The sequence below is a fragment of the Equus asinus genome, chromosome 9, assembly GCF_041296235.1.
Source record: "Equus asinus isolate D_3611 breed Donkey chromosome 9, EquAss-T2T_v2, whole genome shotgun sequence".
In the NCBI taxonomy this organism is placed as follows: Eukaryota; Metazoa; Chordata; class Mammalia; order Perissodactyla; family Equidae; genus Equus; species Equus asinus.
The window spans coordinates 24,021,646-24,038,754 of NC_091798.1; the positions used below are offsets into that span (position 1 = coordinate 24,021,646).

At 43.9% G+C, this 17,109-nt stretch overlaps 1 protein-coding gene and 1 long non-coding RNA gene across 2 annotated transcripts; one reads left to right on the forward strand and one right to left on the reverse strand.

Moving 5' to 3' along the window:
• Positions 1 to 405: 405 nt before the first annotated feature.
• On the reverse strand, positions 406 to 15,715 carry LSM11 (LSM11, U7 small nuclear RNA associated). Its single transcript, XM_044777730.2, has 4 exons — positions 15,025 to 15,715; positions 8,204 to 8,343; positions 6,229 to 6,312; positions 406 to 5,762 (listed from the first exon to the last, which is right to left on the reverse strand). Exons 1-4 carry the CDS (start codon positions 15,602 to 15,604, stop codon positions 5,352 to 5,354), a joined length of 1,215 nt encoding a protein of 404 aa, XP_044633665.2. The 5' UTR covers positions 15,605 to 15,715; the 3' UTR covers positions 406 to 5,351.
• Positions 15,180 to 17,069, forward strand: LOC123288984 (uncharacterized). Its single transcript, XR_006532643.2, has 3 exons — positions 15,180 to 15,319; positions 16,194 to 16,338; positions 16,477 to 17,069. It is a non-coding gene; the product is annotated as an uncharacterized lncRNA (long non-coding RNA).
• Positions 17,070 to 17,109: the final 40 nt, after the last annotated feature.

Genomic DNA, 17,109 nt, shown 5'->3' on the forward strand with positions numbered 1-17,109 from the left:
ATGTGAGGATCAATTAGTCAAACATGGTAAAACCCTCAAAGGGGAGCAGAGTCAACGTGATCTCAGCAGATTGTGAAGATAGTGGATTAATGCCAGTGAGCTAGTAAGTAGAATAAATTCACAGGGCAATTACCATTGCTTGGGGCTTAGAAGAGATAATTCGCAATGTGAGCCAACCTCCTTTTCTAAGCATGAACTTCAAATAAACTTGGAAGAACAAAGCTACCTCAAGGAGAGTGATCTGGATGTGTGTGCTTTGGTAAAGAAAAAGCACTAGGTCACAACAAGGAGACTGCAGAAGGCTTGAGATGTTTTAACTTTCTAGGTCTGTGTCTTCACTCGGTTGCAGGCTCCCTCACCTCTTCCCCTCCGCCACTCCCCAAATCAGCAGAGACAGGCAGCCGGCACATGAATACAATCATTTATTACTGTTTCCAGACCTCCATACGACACATCCCCAAAGCAGAACATTGCAAACCGACATTACTAGCAGCAATCCTCCCTAAACAGGAAGGGTTTCGGTGAACTTAACAATTAGGAGTAATTTCAAGACAAGATTACAAGCTATGGTTTTTCTTTTAGCAGCTGGTACATGAACAGGAAACTATAAATACACAGAGTCTTCCAGGGTTAGCTTTGTCTAAAGGACATTAATAAGTCATGGTGCAGAGGGTAACCCCCAGGTTGCCAAACAGAAGGCTACTGCCTTTAGATGTCAGTATGAAATAAGCAAATCACTTTTCAAGACATTGCTTATTATCTGCTTTACTGTCAGGACAACATAAAAAGAACTGGACAGCTGCCCTAGAACCTAGCTCACACATAATTGCTTAAATAACACCCCTTAAAATTTTTTACACCTTTTTCCCCCTACAGCTCTAAAAACATAACATCAGATATTGGCTCCAAAGGACTAAAAATCAAAAGCAATTGCAATGTATTGGGAATAGCTTTTCTAGCTTTCCTGAAGGACAGTTCCCATATTTTCAGAGTGTTTTTAAAGAAGCACTAACTCTGGTAGTTTATCAAACTTACTTTTTATTCTAAATAAATAAAAGACCAACTGAAGGTCTCAGGTGTGCTCACTTCTTTTCCTCTAGATCTCCGAACCATCCAAAGCCATTTCTCAACAGAGAGCTTTCATTTTTATTGGAGGAGTGCAGGAGAACATACAAACATTTGAAAAATACTCAAAACACTGAGAACAAAGGTGGCCCAACCCTTCCTCAGAGGCCAGGAAACTGTGACGGGAACCCCAAAGGCTTATCCTAAATTCATCACTCAATTTCCTCTAAAGTAATGACTGACCACCCACATTTGCAACAGTGGCCTAGATAGGATTTTCTTGCTTTACAATCACTAAGAAAAGCTGTCTGCCCAGGAAAACACAGGCTGATGAACAGAAGCTACTGAAAAGGGGTCAATTGCATTCTATATCTGGCACAGGAAGAGAAAAATTAAACAGTTGCAAAACCATTATATTTATACTATGATGTTCTTAGATGAACCTTGACCTTCCCACAGCAACCATTTCATTCATAAAAAATACAAAGATTGGAAAGCTTTGGGGCAGCACCAGTGACAGCTAGCTGTCTTTGAATGATTTTAATTTTTCTAAAGGCAAAATTTAGAGAAAATTTAAAGAAGTAATTTACAGAACCAATTCTATTTCATGATTTTGCCCATGTCAGCTGCTGTGGGAATAGTGCAAAGAGAAATACAAATATCCACTCTGCATCAAGTTAGATTTCCATTTTTTCTCAAGGGGTGGAAGTGGTATACCCAGATTTCTGCAAGGCTTCTGAGGATTAAGGGCAGCTCATAGCTCACGATCTGACTATCTCTAAAGGTGCGCCTGGACTATTTCCCCACCAGGATAGATGAAACCCTTCCTGACCCACTAACAACACATAGCAAGGACTTCCAGGCACCTAGACTAATGTTAATGGTGTCCGGGCTTTCTGACTTGACATGCACCATGCACAGAGAACAAGGTACCAACCAGTCTAAAGTCATCTGCCTTCGACACTGCTAACTCTGGCTACCACCTCACAAATGGCACACCTCTGTCACAAGATGGTCTCTGAAAAGAAGCCTAAATGCTTCCCAAATACTAGAACAAACCATTTACAGTGCAAGCTCTCCTGGTGGTAGACCAGTAGGATCACCACTGTGTACAAAGAACGGCACGTGAAATGGTTCTGAGCGTGAAAGCACACCTTCCATTTCTCAATCCCTGGTTACTATCTAGCAAAGCCGGATGCTCCTGGGAAGACCTCAGGTGCACAGCAATGCCCTGTGAATTGTCTTGAAAACACATTCCCACATCTAGACATTACTTTGAAGAACCAATGTTGGATTTTCAAAAATAAGTACTATTCCTACCAAGTGTCCCAAGCCCACATCCCTGGAATACTACAAATCAGTTTCAATTATTTCCATAGCAACTGATTATAATGTCCTAGATGATCATATTTTTTGAATAACATATACATTATTAGGACTTATTTTTTCTTCTTTTTGAAAAACTTCTCCAATAATAAGGAAAAGACAATAATTAAAAATAACTGACTTCCCTAAAAAAAATAATTATAATGCTTTGTACAAAATAGCACATTACTAGATAGTATTCATTCCAGAATCAAATCACTGTCCAAATGGAATAAATAAACGGGGGCATATGGGCACATATGACAGATCACACACGTTTTAAAATAATTTTCAGAGCCAGAATTGTTAAGTTGGGCAGAAAAGTAAATCAATCCTTACATGGATATATGAAAATTATATGCAAATATGAAAAGCAGCAAGTGTTTAAAATAAATCGGGTTAGATTTAATCAGGCACCAGAATAAATGGAAACTGATTAGACTCCTTTTGATTCCAAATTTCCACTTTATTGGGAAAATCTAGTGTCTATTATAGCTTCTAGCTGAGTGACAAGAGGACAGAGAGATGGGGACCAGGCAAACGGAGGAGATTGGTAAAGAGCAAGAGGGAGGGGCGCCTGATGACTAAACAAGATGACATTAATTGGGGAACTGAGATTTTAGACACAATATTTAGAAGAGAATTTAGATTGGCAGATTCCAAAGATAACTATTCACTTAAGCTTGTAACCTGGAACCTCTCTAAATGTTTAGTGCATCTGATCTGGCTCTAAAGGTATATTTAAAACGCATTTAAAAACAAAAACAGGGGCTGGTCCTGTGGCCGAGTGGTTAAGTTCACACGCTCTGCTTCGGTGGCCCAGGGTTTTGCCAGTTTGGATCCTGGGCACGGACCTGGCACTGCTCATCAGGCCACGTTGAGGCGGCATCCCACATGCCACAACTACAAGGACCCACAACTAAAAATTATACAACTGTACTGGGGGGCTTTGGGGGGAAGTAAAAATAAAAAATAAATAAAAATAAAAACAAATAAACAAGAAAACCAAAAAATTCCACAAACTCCCCTTTGGGGACGTGTCATTTTTAGATGCACACTCTCCCTTTGGAACTATCATATGAACCCCTTGAAAAGCTCAGGGGAATTCTCTCTGATAATGGTCAGAACAGGGTGGGCCTGGGAAGTGAGGGAAGCAGCATAGAAATGTTACTTTTCTCTTACTGAAGATATTCTGAGAACTGCCACTGTCCCTCAGGAGAAAGGAGTGGACTATGGGAAATAGTTCCCAAAGATGCCACTGCCTTCTGGTCACAACAACGTCATCAATATGACACCTACAGAGACTACCCTCTCATGTAGCACCTGCCTTGCTCATAAGACATAGAATTCTTACCAAGCAATGAAACAGAGTTACTAAAAACTATTCATGGCATGTAAACATGTTTGGAGACTTTAAAATGTCTTCCTGAAAATCTTTGTCTCAGGGCTCCTGTGAGGTAGGTGTCTGATGGGGAAAAGCTGAGCACAGAGGGGTGCGTCTGCTCTCCTTGCATTGGATGACAAGCCAGCGGCCCAGGAGGCAGAAGGACCAGGTGTCCCAGCTCCATAGACTTTATGCACCCTGCTGCTCAGAAGGCTTCTCTAAGTTACACAACAAATACAGCAGGGGAAGTTTCTCTTTTCAAACATTTTAACTAGTTAGCTATTTCTTATTCTTACTTTGAACATAGGTTATCTAAAATAAAACCAAATGTAAACTAACAAAACAAAAAATCAATATTGCCTAACAGTCTGTGTCAAGAAACAGCCTATTCTGCACTGGTGATTGAGAAAGCATATAATAAGATTCAAGTAGAAGCATTAGGGGGTGCTGTGGGGTCCTGTTACTCAAGCCAGGCTGTGAGTAAAGTGTCCCTTACAGACACCACCCATTGTACTTGTGAGAACCTCTTTGGCCTGACACAAGGGAATAAAACTACCACCCCTGTTTGATGGAAAACCATTCTAGAAGATATTCCACACAGGGCCAGCCCTGCCTGGAAAGGGGACTCTCAGCCGCGTGATGTATCGGCATCACTGAGTTCACGCAGAACTCTTTAAAGCCAGACATGAAGGTCACAGTCCCCTGCCATAAAGCTCCAAGGACAGGTTACACTCTGTACAGAGGGACAATACACACGGTACATGCACTAGCACCATGCCACAGAAGTGAGAGAGAAGGACAAGAAGCTACCACACGAGCATCTTACAGTCCCATCTGGTATGCCATTCGCAGAAGCTACCTCTGGTTAAGGGGAAGACAGATAATAAGGAGAAGGATAAAACAGAGCTTTCATTGCTGGCTCCTTTGAGCATACAACCTATGCAAACTTCACTCCTACATAAGTTCGTAGCTTTCTGAGATCTTACAGATATTCAAAGATAATACATTACATTTCCTAATCAAGAGAGAATGGTGTAGAGCAAAATTCAAAGGTCAGTTACAACACATGGGTGCAGGGCTCCAGGGCAGCCTATACTGCTACTCTTAGAATGAAATTCCTGAGTACTCAGAGCACTAGCTTTTAGAAATGAGATCACTCTTTTTCAAGCTGGTTTTATCTCCCCCATGCTATAGTGTCTGTAGAATGAATTCAATTCATACCATGACCCTTAATTCAAATGAAGACCCTATATTTAGTTTGAGTGTCTGAAGTAGACCATGATACCAAAGCAGATGCATGTACCTCTGTACAGACTTTGCCTTGATATTAGTGCAAACACCCACCCGCCCTTCCAAGGCCTATCTCCCCTTCAGGGAGCTCATCTCCCAGAGGGCTTGAGCCTGGCTCTATGCTCCGCACATGCAGGACCAGAGAGGATCATTCCAACTCAGAGTTTCACTGGGATACTAGGATATAGCATAGCAGCAATTCATGCATTTTACTTCTAAAACCAAAGCTCAAGTGAGGCCGAGCTGGTCACTGTGCAAGATGAACCAGGAGGACATTCTCACCTCGAATGAAAATCTGATTTATGTGTCGAGTGAATACCTGCTGGTAATCCACTTTGGGCTTTCGCTTTTTCTTACGGGGCTGGCCCCTGGAAAGGGTGGTAGCCCTGGAAAAGGTACCCCCTGCGCTTGACCCTTCTGTCCGTGTAGTCCTCCCTGATAGCTCTGACCGGGATTCCTCCCTTGTAGACGCCTGCAGGGAAGAAGGGACGGAGCGGGAACGCTTGCGTGAGCCCCGGTCAGTGTCTCCTCTTCCCCACACTGAAGCCACCTTCCAAGTGGATGTCTGGGAGTATCTGGACAGAGTGGAGTCTTCAACTGCAGACTTAGAATCTGCTTCCTTCTTGGAGGAATCTTGAAGTCTTAGTCGATCAAACAGCTATAAGGAAAGCAATGACAAATATCAGCCTTCTCTTCTAGCCTTCAACATCCCTCTTTTAATACACAGAAAAAAGACCAGATTCCTTAATTAAGCTCTGTGGACTTCTTGCTTGGCAATTCTTAAAAAGTTAGTAATGAATTTTCTACTTCCAGCCATAGCTCAGATAAGTCATTAAGTATGTCAAGAGAAAAGGCACTTGCTTATTTCTATAGTATAAAACTAAAAGACTTTTAAGCCTTATAAGAAGGAACTTGTTGCTCAAACAACATGCAGGTCAGAAGCACAGACTCATGTGAGATTAGCTGGATGCACAGAAGAGAGACTAAGGAAGACTTTGGTCCAGGCATGGCTGGTTGACAGCAACACGGCTTTCCCGCTAGGAAACCCCAGTCACCCGGCTCAGTGACCTTGATTCTTAACCCTGAGAGCATGCTGGGGGCTCAGGAAGCGGGGAGCCGCCTACCCTAGTGAGAGTCAGTGAAGAGTCCCGTTCATATGCTTTGCCTAGCACAGGTTTCCGGTAGGTCTCATCCACGTCAGTAAGTGCCTAGAGAAACAGCCCAAAGGGGAAAAAACGAGGCAGAATTAAAGACATTATTTTTACAGCTTTCAGGAAAACTTTAAAAAGGCAGAATAACATCTAATTGTAGCAGAACTAAACTTAACAGGTGACTCAGCTCTGGGGCAGGAAAAAAATGGTAATACCGGGCAGATTCCGAGTAGGATTTCCAAGCTGCTACCAGCACAAAAGACACGCTTCTTCTATGGTGAGCGGCCTTTACAACTGCACGGCACAGGTTCTTAAATCCTGGGAGCAGAACCATCTAGGAAGCTTATTAATTATAAATCCAAGGCTACTCTTCTAGAGATTCTGACTCAGGAGGTCTGGAACGAAGCCCAGAAACTTTCTGTTTTGACCAGAAACCTCATAATGCTGAGGCAGGACGGCCTTAGAGCACACTCTGAGAAACACTACTCAACTGCTTCCTTCCCTCTTCAGTTTCTACATCTTATCACAGCAGTCAACAGAGATGAACCATGGCTGCCCACAGAATTGCTAGTGAATTCTTGCCACTGAGAGATCAACCTCACCGCACAGGTGTTAGACTCAAATGAGACTGTGTATGAGAAATTACTGCGAAAAGTGTACATCACCTTACAAATAGAAGCTGGCAGTATAATCGTTACCATCCAGTCATCAAGTATACCCTCTCAAATCTTCCCCCTCAAAGGTAAAATTCTAATAGAATATTTCTTCCTACATTTTAGAGATGAAAAAACTGAGGCTGAGAGAAATTATCTTGCCTAGAGTCACATAGCTACCAAGTGGTAAAACTAGGCTTAAAATCCGGGTTTTCTGATTCCATAGCAGTTGAAAACATGGTTTTAAGAGTCAGAAAGACCTGGGATCAAGTCCTGGTACTTCCACTTACTAACAGTGTGATCTTGGGCTAATCTTCCACTATCTCTAGCCTCAATTTCTTCATCTGTGAAATGGAATAGTAATAGACCTTCAACTCATTAACTGAGATAATCTATATAAAGTCTTTAGTATAGTATCTGGCACAGAGTCAGGGCTTAATAAATATTAGCAACTATTATTATCCAGGAGAATGCAGGGATGGAGATAAAGCACAGGGAAAAGAAAAGTTGGAGATGGAAGACCATATGGAAAAGCAGCACTGGAAAGCCCTGGTGGCTCCTATTTTAACTGCGTTGTATTATGGTTGTGCTGTAATACATCCCTTCTCTCCTACAAACGTCCAGTGAACACCCTCAGATGGCTGGGGGCACGTGGTACACTTCTTCATAAGGAAACATCATGCAAAGTGGCTTGTTTATTAATAGGTCTGCCTCCCATCTATCCTTATCTATTGTTCCCAAAACTGTAGCGTGAAAGTTCCTTTCTGAAATTTCTGTACCTAGCACTGTGCCCAGCCCATGGGAAGTCAATGTATATTTTTAAATGAATCAAAGAATGGCTGCTGGGAAATCCATATAAAATTACCAAACAGATGAAATAAGTAACTACTCCTTAAGGCTAGGTTTCTCAACCTTGACACTGATGACATTTTGGACCAGATCATTGTTGTTGGGGTGCTGTCTTTGAATTACAGGACGTCCGGCAGCATCCCTGGCCTCTACGCACTAGATGCCAGTAGCACTCCATCCCATAGTTGTGATCTTCAAAAACATGTCCCCAGACACTGCCAAATGTCCCCAGGAGGGAGAGAAGGGCAAAGCTGCCCCAGTTGAAAGCCTCTGTCTGAAGGAAAATGAAGCAATAAAAAGAACTTTGTTGTGTTGGCCAAGAGAATGCAAAGATTCCAGTTCCTCTGGGAAGTTATTCTGTAGGTTTTGGTGAATTAGGTTACTCAGATCTACAAAAGATTTAATCCCTAGGAGGTCCTCCAGCCCCTTGAGAAAGGCTTAATTACCATATTCCAGAACTTGTCAAATGCGACGAGGAAGCCCGTACAGACGCCCCGCAGTCCCTTGAACGTGCGGACGTGAACATTCACCTTTACCCCCTCCCGGATACAGCGATGCAGTTCACCCAGAGGGCTGCCTTCGTGCACTGGAACAAGAGAACGGTCAGCATGGCATGAACATCTGCTCTCATTCCCCAGATTAACTACCAAGACCCCCCAACCATCTCTGGCAGCACAAGGCAACATGGTGCAGAGGCAATCTCACCGCGGGAGCTGGAAGGCCCAATGGACAACACGGCTAGTACAGGCAACATACACTGAAACGAGGCAAGACTCCACCAGAAGGTGGGTAAACCACACGCATGGCTGTCATCCAAATGTTCCACTACCTATATAGCTTATTTCTCTGATGTCACTAATTCTAAGTTGGACCATCATTTAAAAGCTTTTTTGGACAAAACAGAAAGACCACATTAAATATACACATGAGCAGCTAGATTGTTCTCAATTCTGTGCCTTGTTAGGCAATTTTTTTTTTCAGGACAGTTCTCATGAATCTCATGAATGTAATCCTCTAAGAGAATGGCCTTTTGGCCCCCCTAGTCTGAACTACTCCATGCACAAGCTCTCTGGGGTCACTAATGTTTCAATGCACATCATCTTCACATTAGGAGGAAGACTGGTTGAATTCCAAGCCTTGATGGTATAAAGACACCTACTGAGCATCTGGCTCCTATGAGACTGCTGATAAGCATCATGCAAAAAAGAGCAGTATGACAATTCAGGGCAAAAATATTGAGACTATCAATTGCAGCTTTTACTATGATGGATTCTTTTTTTCAGAGCTTGGGAGCAGGAATGAATTTTATTTTTATTATTTCATGTTAACTTAGCCTTCACAGTATGCTGGCTATACTATATAAAACCTCCCAAAAGAAAACCACACACATACAGACACACATTCTCACACTCACACATACACAGTCTCAATTTTTCCCTCCCAAGTTTGCAAGGAAAATTCTTTGGCAATTATTGCCGTTAATAGTAAACAAACAAAAAAGCTCCCTTTGTTTTGTTCTTAGTGGCAAAAGGGGAAGAAGAGTCCTGCACTTAGTGTGGATAACTAGGTTGATTACTCATGCTCTCCTTATCCCTCACTCAAGGACTGGCTTATAAATGATGGCAGTGATGAAATAACAAAAGAAAATACTCTTGGAAGAAAGTGACTTAGCAGGTGAGAGGTAGGAGCTTATGCCAGATTGAAGATTCAGCAAGAAGGCACAGTTGGAGGCGGAGTGGCAGAAACAGCGGCCTTGGAAAGGAACATGAGAACCTTGGTCTGACCTTCATCATCTACCCTTCCTCTGTAGAGGCAAGATTTTAAAATTCTTTGAACTTTTGATTTATATGGGTATGTGTGTGTGTGTGTGTGTGTGCATGTACACATATCTGTATGTGTTACAGACTGTGTTATGTCAAGCATTGTAAACAACTTTTCATTTTAACTAGTTGTGTGACCTTGGTGAGTAACTTTCTCTACCAGTCTGAATTTCCTCATTCATAAGTTGAGGTTAGAATAGTTAACTTCCAGATTCATTTTAGGAATAAGTCTCTATAATTCAATTCCTTAGAAACTGATTACAATGCCTGGATTACTCCCATTGCTTACACACATTCACTGCACGCGCCCCTCTCCACCCCCCCAACCACCACCACTACACACACAGGTGTTTCCATGAAGAGTGGAAAGACTATTCCTCTTCTAACTTGGAGAAAAACAGGGGCACAACTTCCCCCCCAAACCCCCAAGACAGAGAGAAAGGACAAGCATATATCTTAACAACAATTTCTTATTCTAACTAAACAAATGGCAAACTCAAGTCTTTCAACTCTCACATCTCTACCTTTCTCTTGATTTTCTTTTTCTTCCAAAGATTTAATAAGGTGTAATTTCAGGGAGCACTTCTGTCCTTGTGTGATCAAAAATACACTAGCACCACCTATCAGAGCAAACGGCCAAGGCGAAAACGAGCTCCACATTCTGAATGAGAATGCACCCTCTGAATCTCCTCCAGGAGACTCTGTGACAGACTCCAAATGGAGCTCAAGTCAGGCTTCTGAAACTTAATATGACAATAAATAAATAAATGAATAAATACACACAGGCTTCTAAAACTTAAGACAAACACACACACACACCCTTTATTTTTAAGAAAGTTATTCTTCCAAATCCCCTTCTCCACTGCCACTACTTTGGGCTACACCCTTCCAAATACAGGTCAATAGATTCTCAATAAGTCAGACCTGCCCTTTCCTTTCTCTTTCCACAACCAAAAATACAGTCCAGAGCCTCAGCAGATGACTGGTTTACTGCAACAGCCTCCTAGCTCCCATCAATCACATCAACAACATCATTGTCATCACTGTCACCATCATGATCATCAATTACTGAGCCCTTGGTACGAGCCAGGCCCTGAGGGAAGTTTCACTTTACATACATTATCTTATTTAATCCTCACAACTCTAACACATGGGTACTGTTATTCCACCCCATTTTATAGATGAGCAAACTGAGGCCCAGAAAGGTTTAAATAATTGGCTCAAGGTTACTGACCTAGCAAACAGCTCAGCCAACACTGAATAGAGGCAGGTTATATGCATCCTGACCGGGGGCTTTTAATCATGACAGTCTAAAAATAATAATAACCACAACAACAACCTACAACAATAACAGTGACATTTAACATTCATTGAGAACTTCCCTACGTGGTAGGGAACATCACTACTGTAAATGCTTTAAATGTGTTAAGTAACCTAAACCTCACAACTCATTTTATAGATGAGGAAACTGAGGCCCCAAAGAGTTTAAATAACTTGTCTAAAGGAAAACAGCTGGAAAGTGGAGAGGCCAGTGTTCAGACGCAGGCACTGAGCCTGAGCTGTGCTCTACCCACCAAAACATTTTACTACTGGAAACTCAGCTCCTAGAAACATCAGCCTAAAAGTGCTTTTGCTTAAGAATATACAGCATGGTTCCCACTCTCTAGCATAACAAACTCAAACAGAAACTCTTTGGTTTGGGTCTTCAAAGCACTCTAGCAACAAATCCCTCTCTGGACCCAAATTCAGTTCTCATTGCTCTGGACAGGAACCCTAGCATCACATATGCAGCATCCTCCACTCACCAAAACACGCAAGGAAATACGAGAATGTACTCTCTTCGCTCTCCTGAGATGAGCATACTGGTTAAGCACATGGGCCCCGGAGTTGGACAGACTCAGGTTTAAGTATCACCTGCAAACTCAGTAGCTATGTGACCCTAGGCAAGTAGTTAAGCTCAAGGAGCCTCAGTTTCCTCATCGATAAAGTAGTATCCAGGGGAAAAATGAGATATAATGTATCTAAAGGGTTTAGCAAAGTGTAAAGCACAGATGTGCTCAATAACAGTAGCTATTATTAGCAACAATAAAATGATCACCTGACTTACAAAGGGGCAGGGGGAAACTTTCTGAGGTGATAGACATGTTCTGTCTTGATCGTGGTGGTCAGTTTCACGACTATACCAAAATTTGCCAAAACTCACTTTAAAAAAGGTGAATTTTCTATCTAGGAATAAATTTAACCAAGGAGGTGAAAGACTTATATAATGAAAACTATAAGGCGTTATTGAAAGAAATTGATGATGACATAAAGAAATGGAAGGATATTCCATGCACATGGACTGGAAGAATAAACATAGTTAAAATGTCCATACTAACTAAAGCAGTCTACAGACTCAATGCAATCCCAATAAGAATCCCAATGACACTCTTCACAGACATAGAACAAACAACGGAGAAAGGAAAGTCTCTTCAATAAATGGTGTTGGGAAAACTGGACAGCCACATGCAAAAGAATGAAAGGAGATCATTATCTTTTTGCCGTACACAAAAAGTAACTCAAAATGGATCAAAATCTTGAAAGTAAGACCTGAAACCATAAAACTATAAGAAAATATAGGCAGTACACTCTTTGACATTGGTCTCAGAAAGATCTTTTCGAATACCAGGTCTACTCAGACAAGGGAAACAAAAGAAAAAATAAACAAGCGGAACTTCATCAGACTAAAGAGCTTCTGCAAGGCAAAGGAAACCAGGATCAAAGTGAAAGGACCACCCACCAAGTAGGAGAAAATACTTGCAAATCATATATCCAACAAGGGGTTAATCTCCAAAACATATAAAGAACTCACACAACTGAACAACAAAAAAACAAATAACCCGATCAAAAAATGGGCAGAGGATATGAACAGACATTTTTCCAAAGGAGATATACAGATGGCTAATAGGCACATGAAAAGATGTTCAACACCACTAATCTTCAGGGAAATGCAAGTCAAAACTACACTAAGATATCACCTTATTTCCGATAGAACGGCTGTAACCACCAAGACAAAAAAATAACAAATGTTGGAAAGGTTGTAGAAAAAAGGGAACCCTCATACACTGCTGGTGGGAATGCAAACTGGTACAGCCACTCTGGAAAACAGTAAGGCGATTTCTCAAAAAATCAAAAATAGAAATACCATATGACCCACCTATCCCACTACTGGGTATTTATCCAAAGGACTTGAAATCAACAATTCAGAGGTTTATGCACCCCTATGTTCATTGCAGCATTATTCACAATAGCCAAGATGTGGAAGCAACCCAAATGCCCATCAACTGATGAGTGGATAAAGAAGATGTGGTGTGTATATACATATATATAATGGAATACTACTCAGGCATAAAGACAAAATCCTCCCATTTGCAACAACATGGACGGACCTTGATGGTGTGATGTTAAAGGAAATAAGCCAGACAGAGAGAGATAAACACCATATGATTTCACTCACATGTGGAAGATAAACGAACACACGGACAAGGAGAACAGTTTAGTGGTTACCAGGGGGTAAGGGGATTGGAGGTGGGCACGAGGGGTGAAGGGGCACATTTATACGGTGACTGACAAATAATAATAAAGTACAACTGAAATTTCACAATGTTATAAACTACCACCTTCAATAAAAAAATTGCTAACCATAAAAAAAAGAGGTGAATTTTCTACATATAAATTACACCTCAATAGCCTGATTTTCAAATAATTATTGTCATCCTCAACTATGGCCTTCCTTAATGTCAAGACCTAAAGCTGACCTCTTAAAGGAACTTTCTTAAATAAATCTAATCCTCACCTATGCTTCTGTCCTTTCTTTTTCTTTCTGAAGGTCATCGACTCTGTGATGGCTACTCATCTCTATCATGTACGGCCAACTGTTTCCAGAGGCGTGACTAAAATTTTCAGTGTGTTGGACACATTCTCTGAGACCTTGATTTCAGACATATATTTAGTCGTGGGAAGTCGACAAAGCTGGCCTTCACGAAGCTCTGTCATAGCAGACTACACAGAAATATTTCTTTTCCTTGGCAATCTCGGTAGCAAAGCAATAACTGGCCAAATGGAAAGAAATGTTACCATCTGAGACTTGAAGTGCATTTCAACCCTGTACAGCTGCACAAAGCATAGGCAGAATAAGGCCCCCCAGGCTGCTCCCACTTTAAGAACATGCATATTCTATCTGTGTTACTGCTGGGCAAGCGAGCTGGGGTAAACCCTGGCTTGGGTGGGGATGCTCAGGCACAAGAAATCACCTGACAAAGGCACCCTCCACAGCACACAGCTTTTCAGGATGTTTCTTTCTCAATAAACACATTTCTAGGAATGAAACAAAATATCCCCTTGCTTAGCACAACCTTCCATTCCAAAGGCAGTGATTTAATAATGTCACAATTTAGCTATCAGGATACAGATGCTCTGAATGGCTAAGTAGGTCATGGTGTTCACCCGGCAGATGTCAGAACTGCTTGCCAGATGACAAAAGATGTAACTCTGGGCTGTTTTTATTCCATTTATACAAGACCTAACTCACACATTAGCAACCTCTGCTATTTACAGCTTTACTCCAAGGAACTCTTAGGAGGCTCCAAGAAATCCCCGTGTGCCATTTACACCTTCAGAACTGAAAATAACCCGCGCATATGGTGGTAATAGGAGCCTGACAGACACAGTCCTGCACCCAGCCTGGCAGAGCGGCTGTAAAACACTCTCTGTCTTAGGGGCACTTTGTGGTCGCTGCATTCCAACATTCGTGATTTGGTAACGTGAACACAAGTGTATCAAGACCCCGCGGCCCTTCTCCCGTTTACAGAAACCGAGAATGAGCTGTCAACGTGCAGGGGTTATCACATTTTGTCCCCTTTGCTATCCGAACAGATCTCTCCACACTCCATCCCATCATCCTCAAACCCCACTGACCAAACACTCTCCTTCCCCAGATACAGGCTGTGCACCACCTCCTCCGTCTGTGGTCTCCAAGACCTCCCACCACCTCTGCAGACCCTCCCTATGACGTCCTGTTTCCAGGCCCCCCGCCCTCTCCACACTCCATCACTGCTGCAGCTCCTCTCCACAGGCTCCACATCACCCCTGTAACCACGACCACGGACCCCATCATCTCTGCAGACCTCCTCCACCTGTTACCCAGGCGGCCCCTCCCCAGGGCTCCTTATGCCCTCTACAGCCTCCACTCTTCCCCCACCGCTCTTGCAGACCCTTCTGCAGCCAAGACGACCCTCCCCACGCCCCCGTTACCCACAGGACTCAAGCAGAACCTCCCCACGGTCCCCGATTATCTCTGCAAACCTTCACCCAGACCCTGCCCCTCGGACGTGCAGCCCTGCGCCCAGCCCCGTCCAGCCCGCAGAGCCCCCTCGGCCGCCCGCTTCCGGACCGCGGGCCGGACTCACAGGGCATCCGCGTGAGCACGTTGCGCGGCGCCTTCCTGCTCCGAGCCGGACCCCGGCGGCGCGCCCCGGTGGCCCCGGCGGCCCCGGCGGCCCCATCCCCTTCCTCCTTGGCCACCATGAGGCGGCGGAGGCGCTGGATGCGGTCGGAGTCCGGGGCGGGGGCGTCCGGGCGGCGGCGGGTCCTGCCCGAGGGCCCGGCGGCAGCGGGGCCCCCCGAGCCCGCGGCCGCGCCCCGCGCCCGCCCGCGCCCGCCGCCCCGGCTGCCGGTCCGGAGGAAGCTCTCATACTCGGCCAGGTTGTTGAAGCAGGGCGCGTTGGGGTAGGGGATGGGAGGCAGGCGCGGCGCGTACAGGGCCAGCAGCGGGTCGAAGCTGTCAGAGCTGACGTCCAGGCGCGGGCTGGGCGGGCGCGCGGGGCTCCCGGCGCCAGCCGGCCTCGCCCCCCGCTCCCGCTCCTCCATGTTTGAAAGGCCCGCAAGCCGAGGCCGATGGGAAGAAGGAGCGGAGCCGCCAGAGGGCGGCACTGCGCAGCCGCGGCGCGGGGGCCTCACTGCGCCGGAGCGGCCGCCGGGGGGCAGCATCTGTTCGCGCTCTGCCCCGCCGGGGGCGTGGCGGGACACTGCGACCCGCCGGGCCCCCAGCGGCTCAGCGCCCGGTGACAGCTTAATCTGCTTTAAAGCAGTATTTCTCCATCTATATTATCACTTGGGTGTTTGTTAACAGTCCAGATTCCCTGGGGATGAAGCCGAGACCGGCGTTTTAACAAGCTCCCCAAGCCTTTCTCTGCTCTCTGGAAGTGCAGGCTACCCGCAGCTGGAGCTGGCGGGAAGAGGGCAACCAAGGTCCCCGTTTGCTTTCCTGCTGAGTTCCACTGGGGGTAGCCCATCTGGACTTACTTAGCTTCTCTGCGTCTTTACAATCTCATCTGAAATATGATAGAAATAGTACCTACCTCATAGAATTGTCCTAAGAATGAAGAGAGTGTGGATGTAGAGTGCATAACAAATGCTCTGTGAACGTTAGGTAATTTTTGGTTAAAAGGACAGTGAAACTATGAAGGATGGGTGGATCCCATTGCTCCATTTCCTACACCCTATGGAAAAAGTAATTGGCACTAACACCAGAGACCTTGGTATTCAAGAAAATTCATTCTATCACTGATTTTCTCAGCATTGTTAAGCAACTGGAGGAAGTGAGGATCCAGCTCTTGGAAGACAGGATGATGGAGGACTTACCAGACCTGGTTGCACTTTATAGACACCGTTCAGGAAGCCATTTGTTTTTGGATATTAAAGTATCGACAGCAAAGGCCCAGGTATTACCCCCGCATCTAACAGACCTAAGATGTTTCCAGTCACCTATACGCCACACAAATAATTTTAACTACCACCACTCCCCCAAACTATTAACTAGTATTAATTCTATACTAGCTGCTTTTGTGTGTATTTTAAAGTTTCCTTAGATTTGGAAAGGAAGCCTGAGAGAATACTAATCTTTACCTTAAGAGAACAAGATGAAAATTAATATACAACTGTGCAATATATACATACTGCAACAAGGATAATGTGAAAAACACTGAGCGTCGAGCTTCTGAGTAATGGCACTACAGGGTAAATTATGGCATGAGTATTAAGCCCAGGATATTCCTTTGCTCAAACTCCCTGCCCAAGAAACTCAAAGTTGCAAACTGCTGACAATTCAATGAATAAGGGCTTGTTCCCATATCTTACGACAAATCGTGATAGCTTTTGTAGTATCATATAGCATCCACAGAAAGCCTATTTCTTTAAATGGCTTTGTCTCGGAAGTTTGTACTCTAATGCCTATGTGTATCTATATTTATTTTGATATAAAATGCTATAAATTGACTTACCACTAAGTTACATTTGCCAGTCAAGAGCTACATTATCTTACTGCTTCACTTGGCCTACCACAGTGTATCTTGTTGCCCAAAGTGCAGTAGATGGACACCCAAAGATAGGCATCAGAAGCCTTTGGGGTTAAAAATCTGAACCCCAAATCTTCATGGGAGAGGGAGCCTGGAGTCAGCATTTAAAACAAGCCTTCCAAGTAATTTTTGTATCCA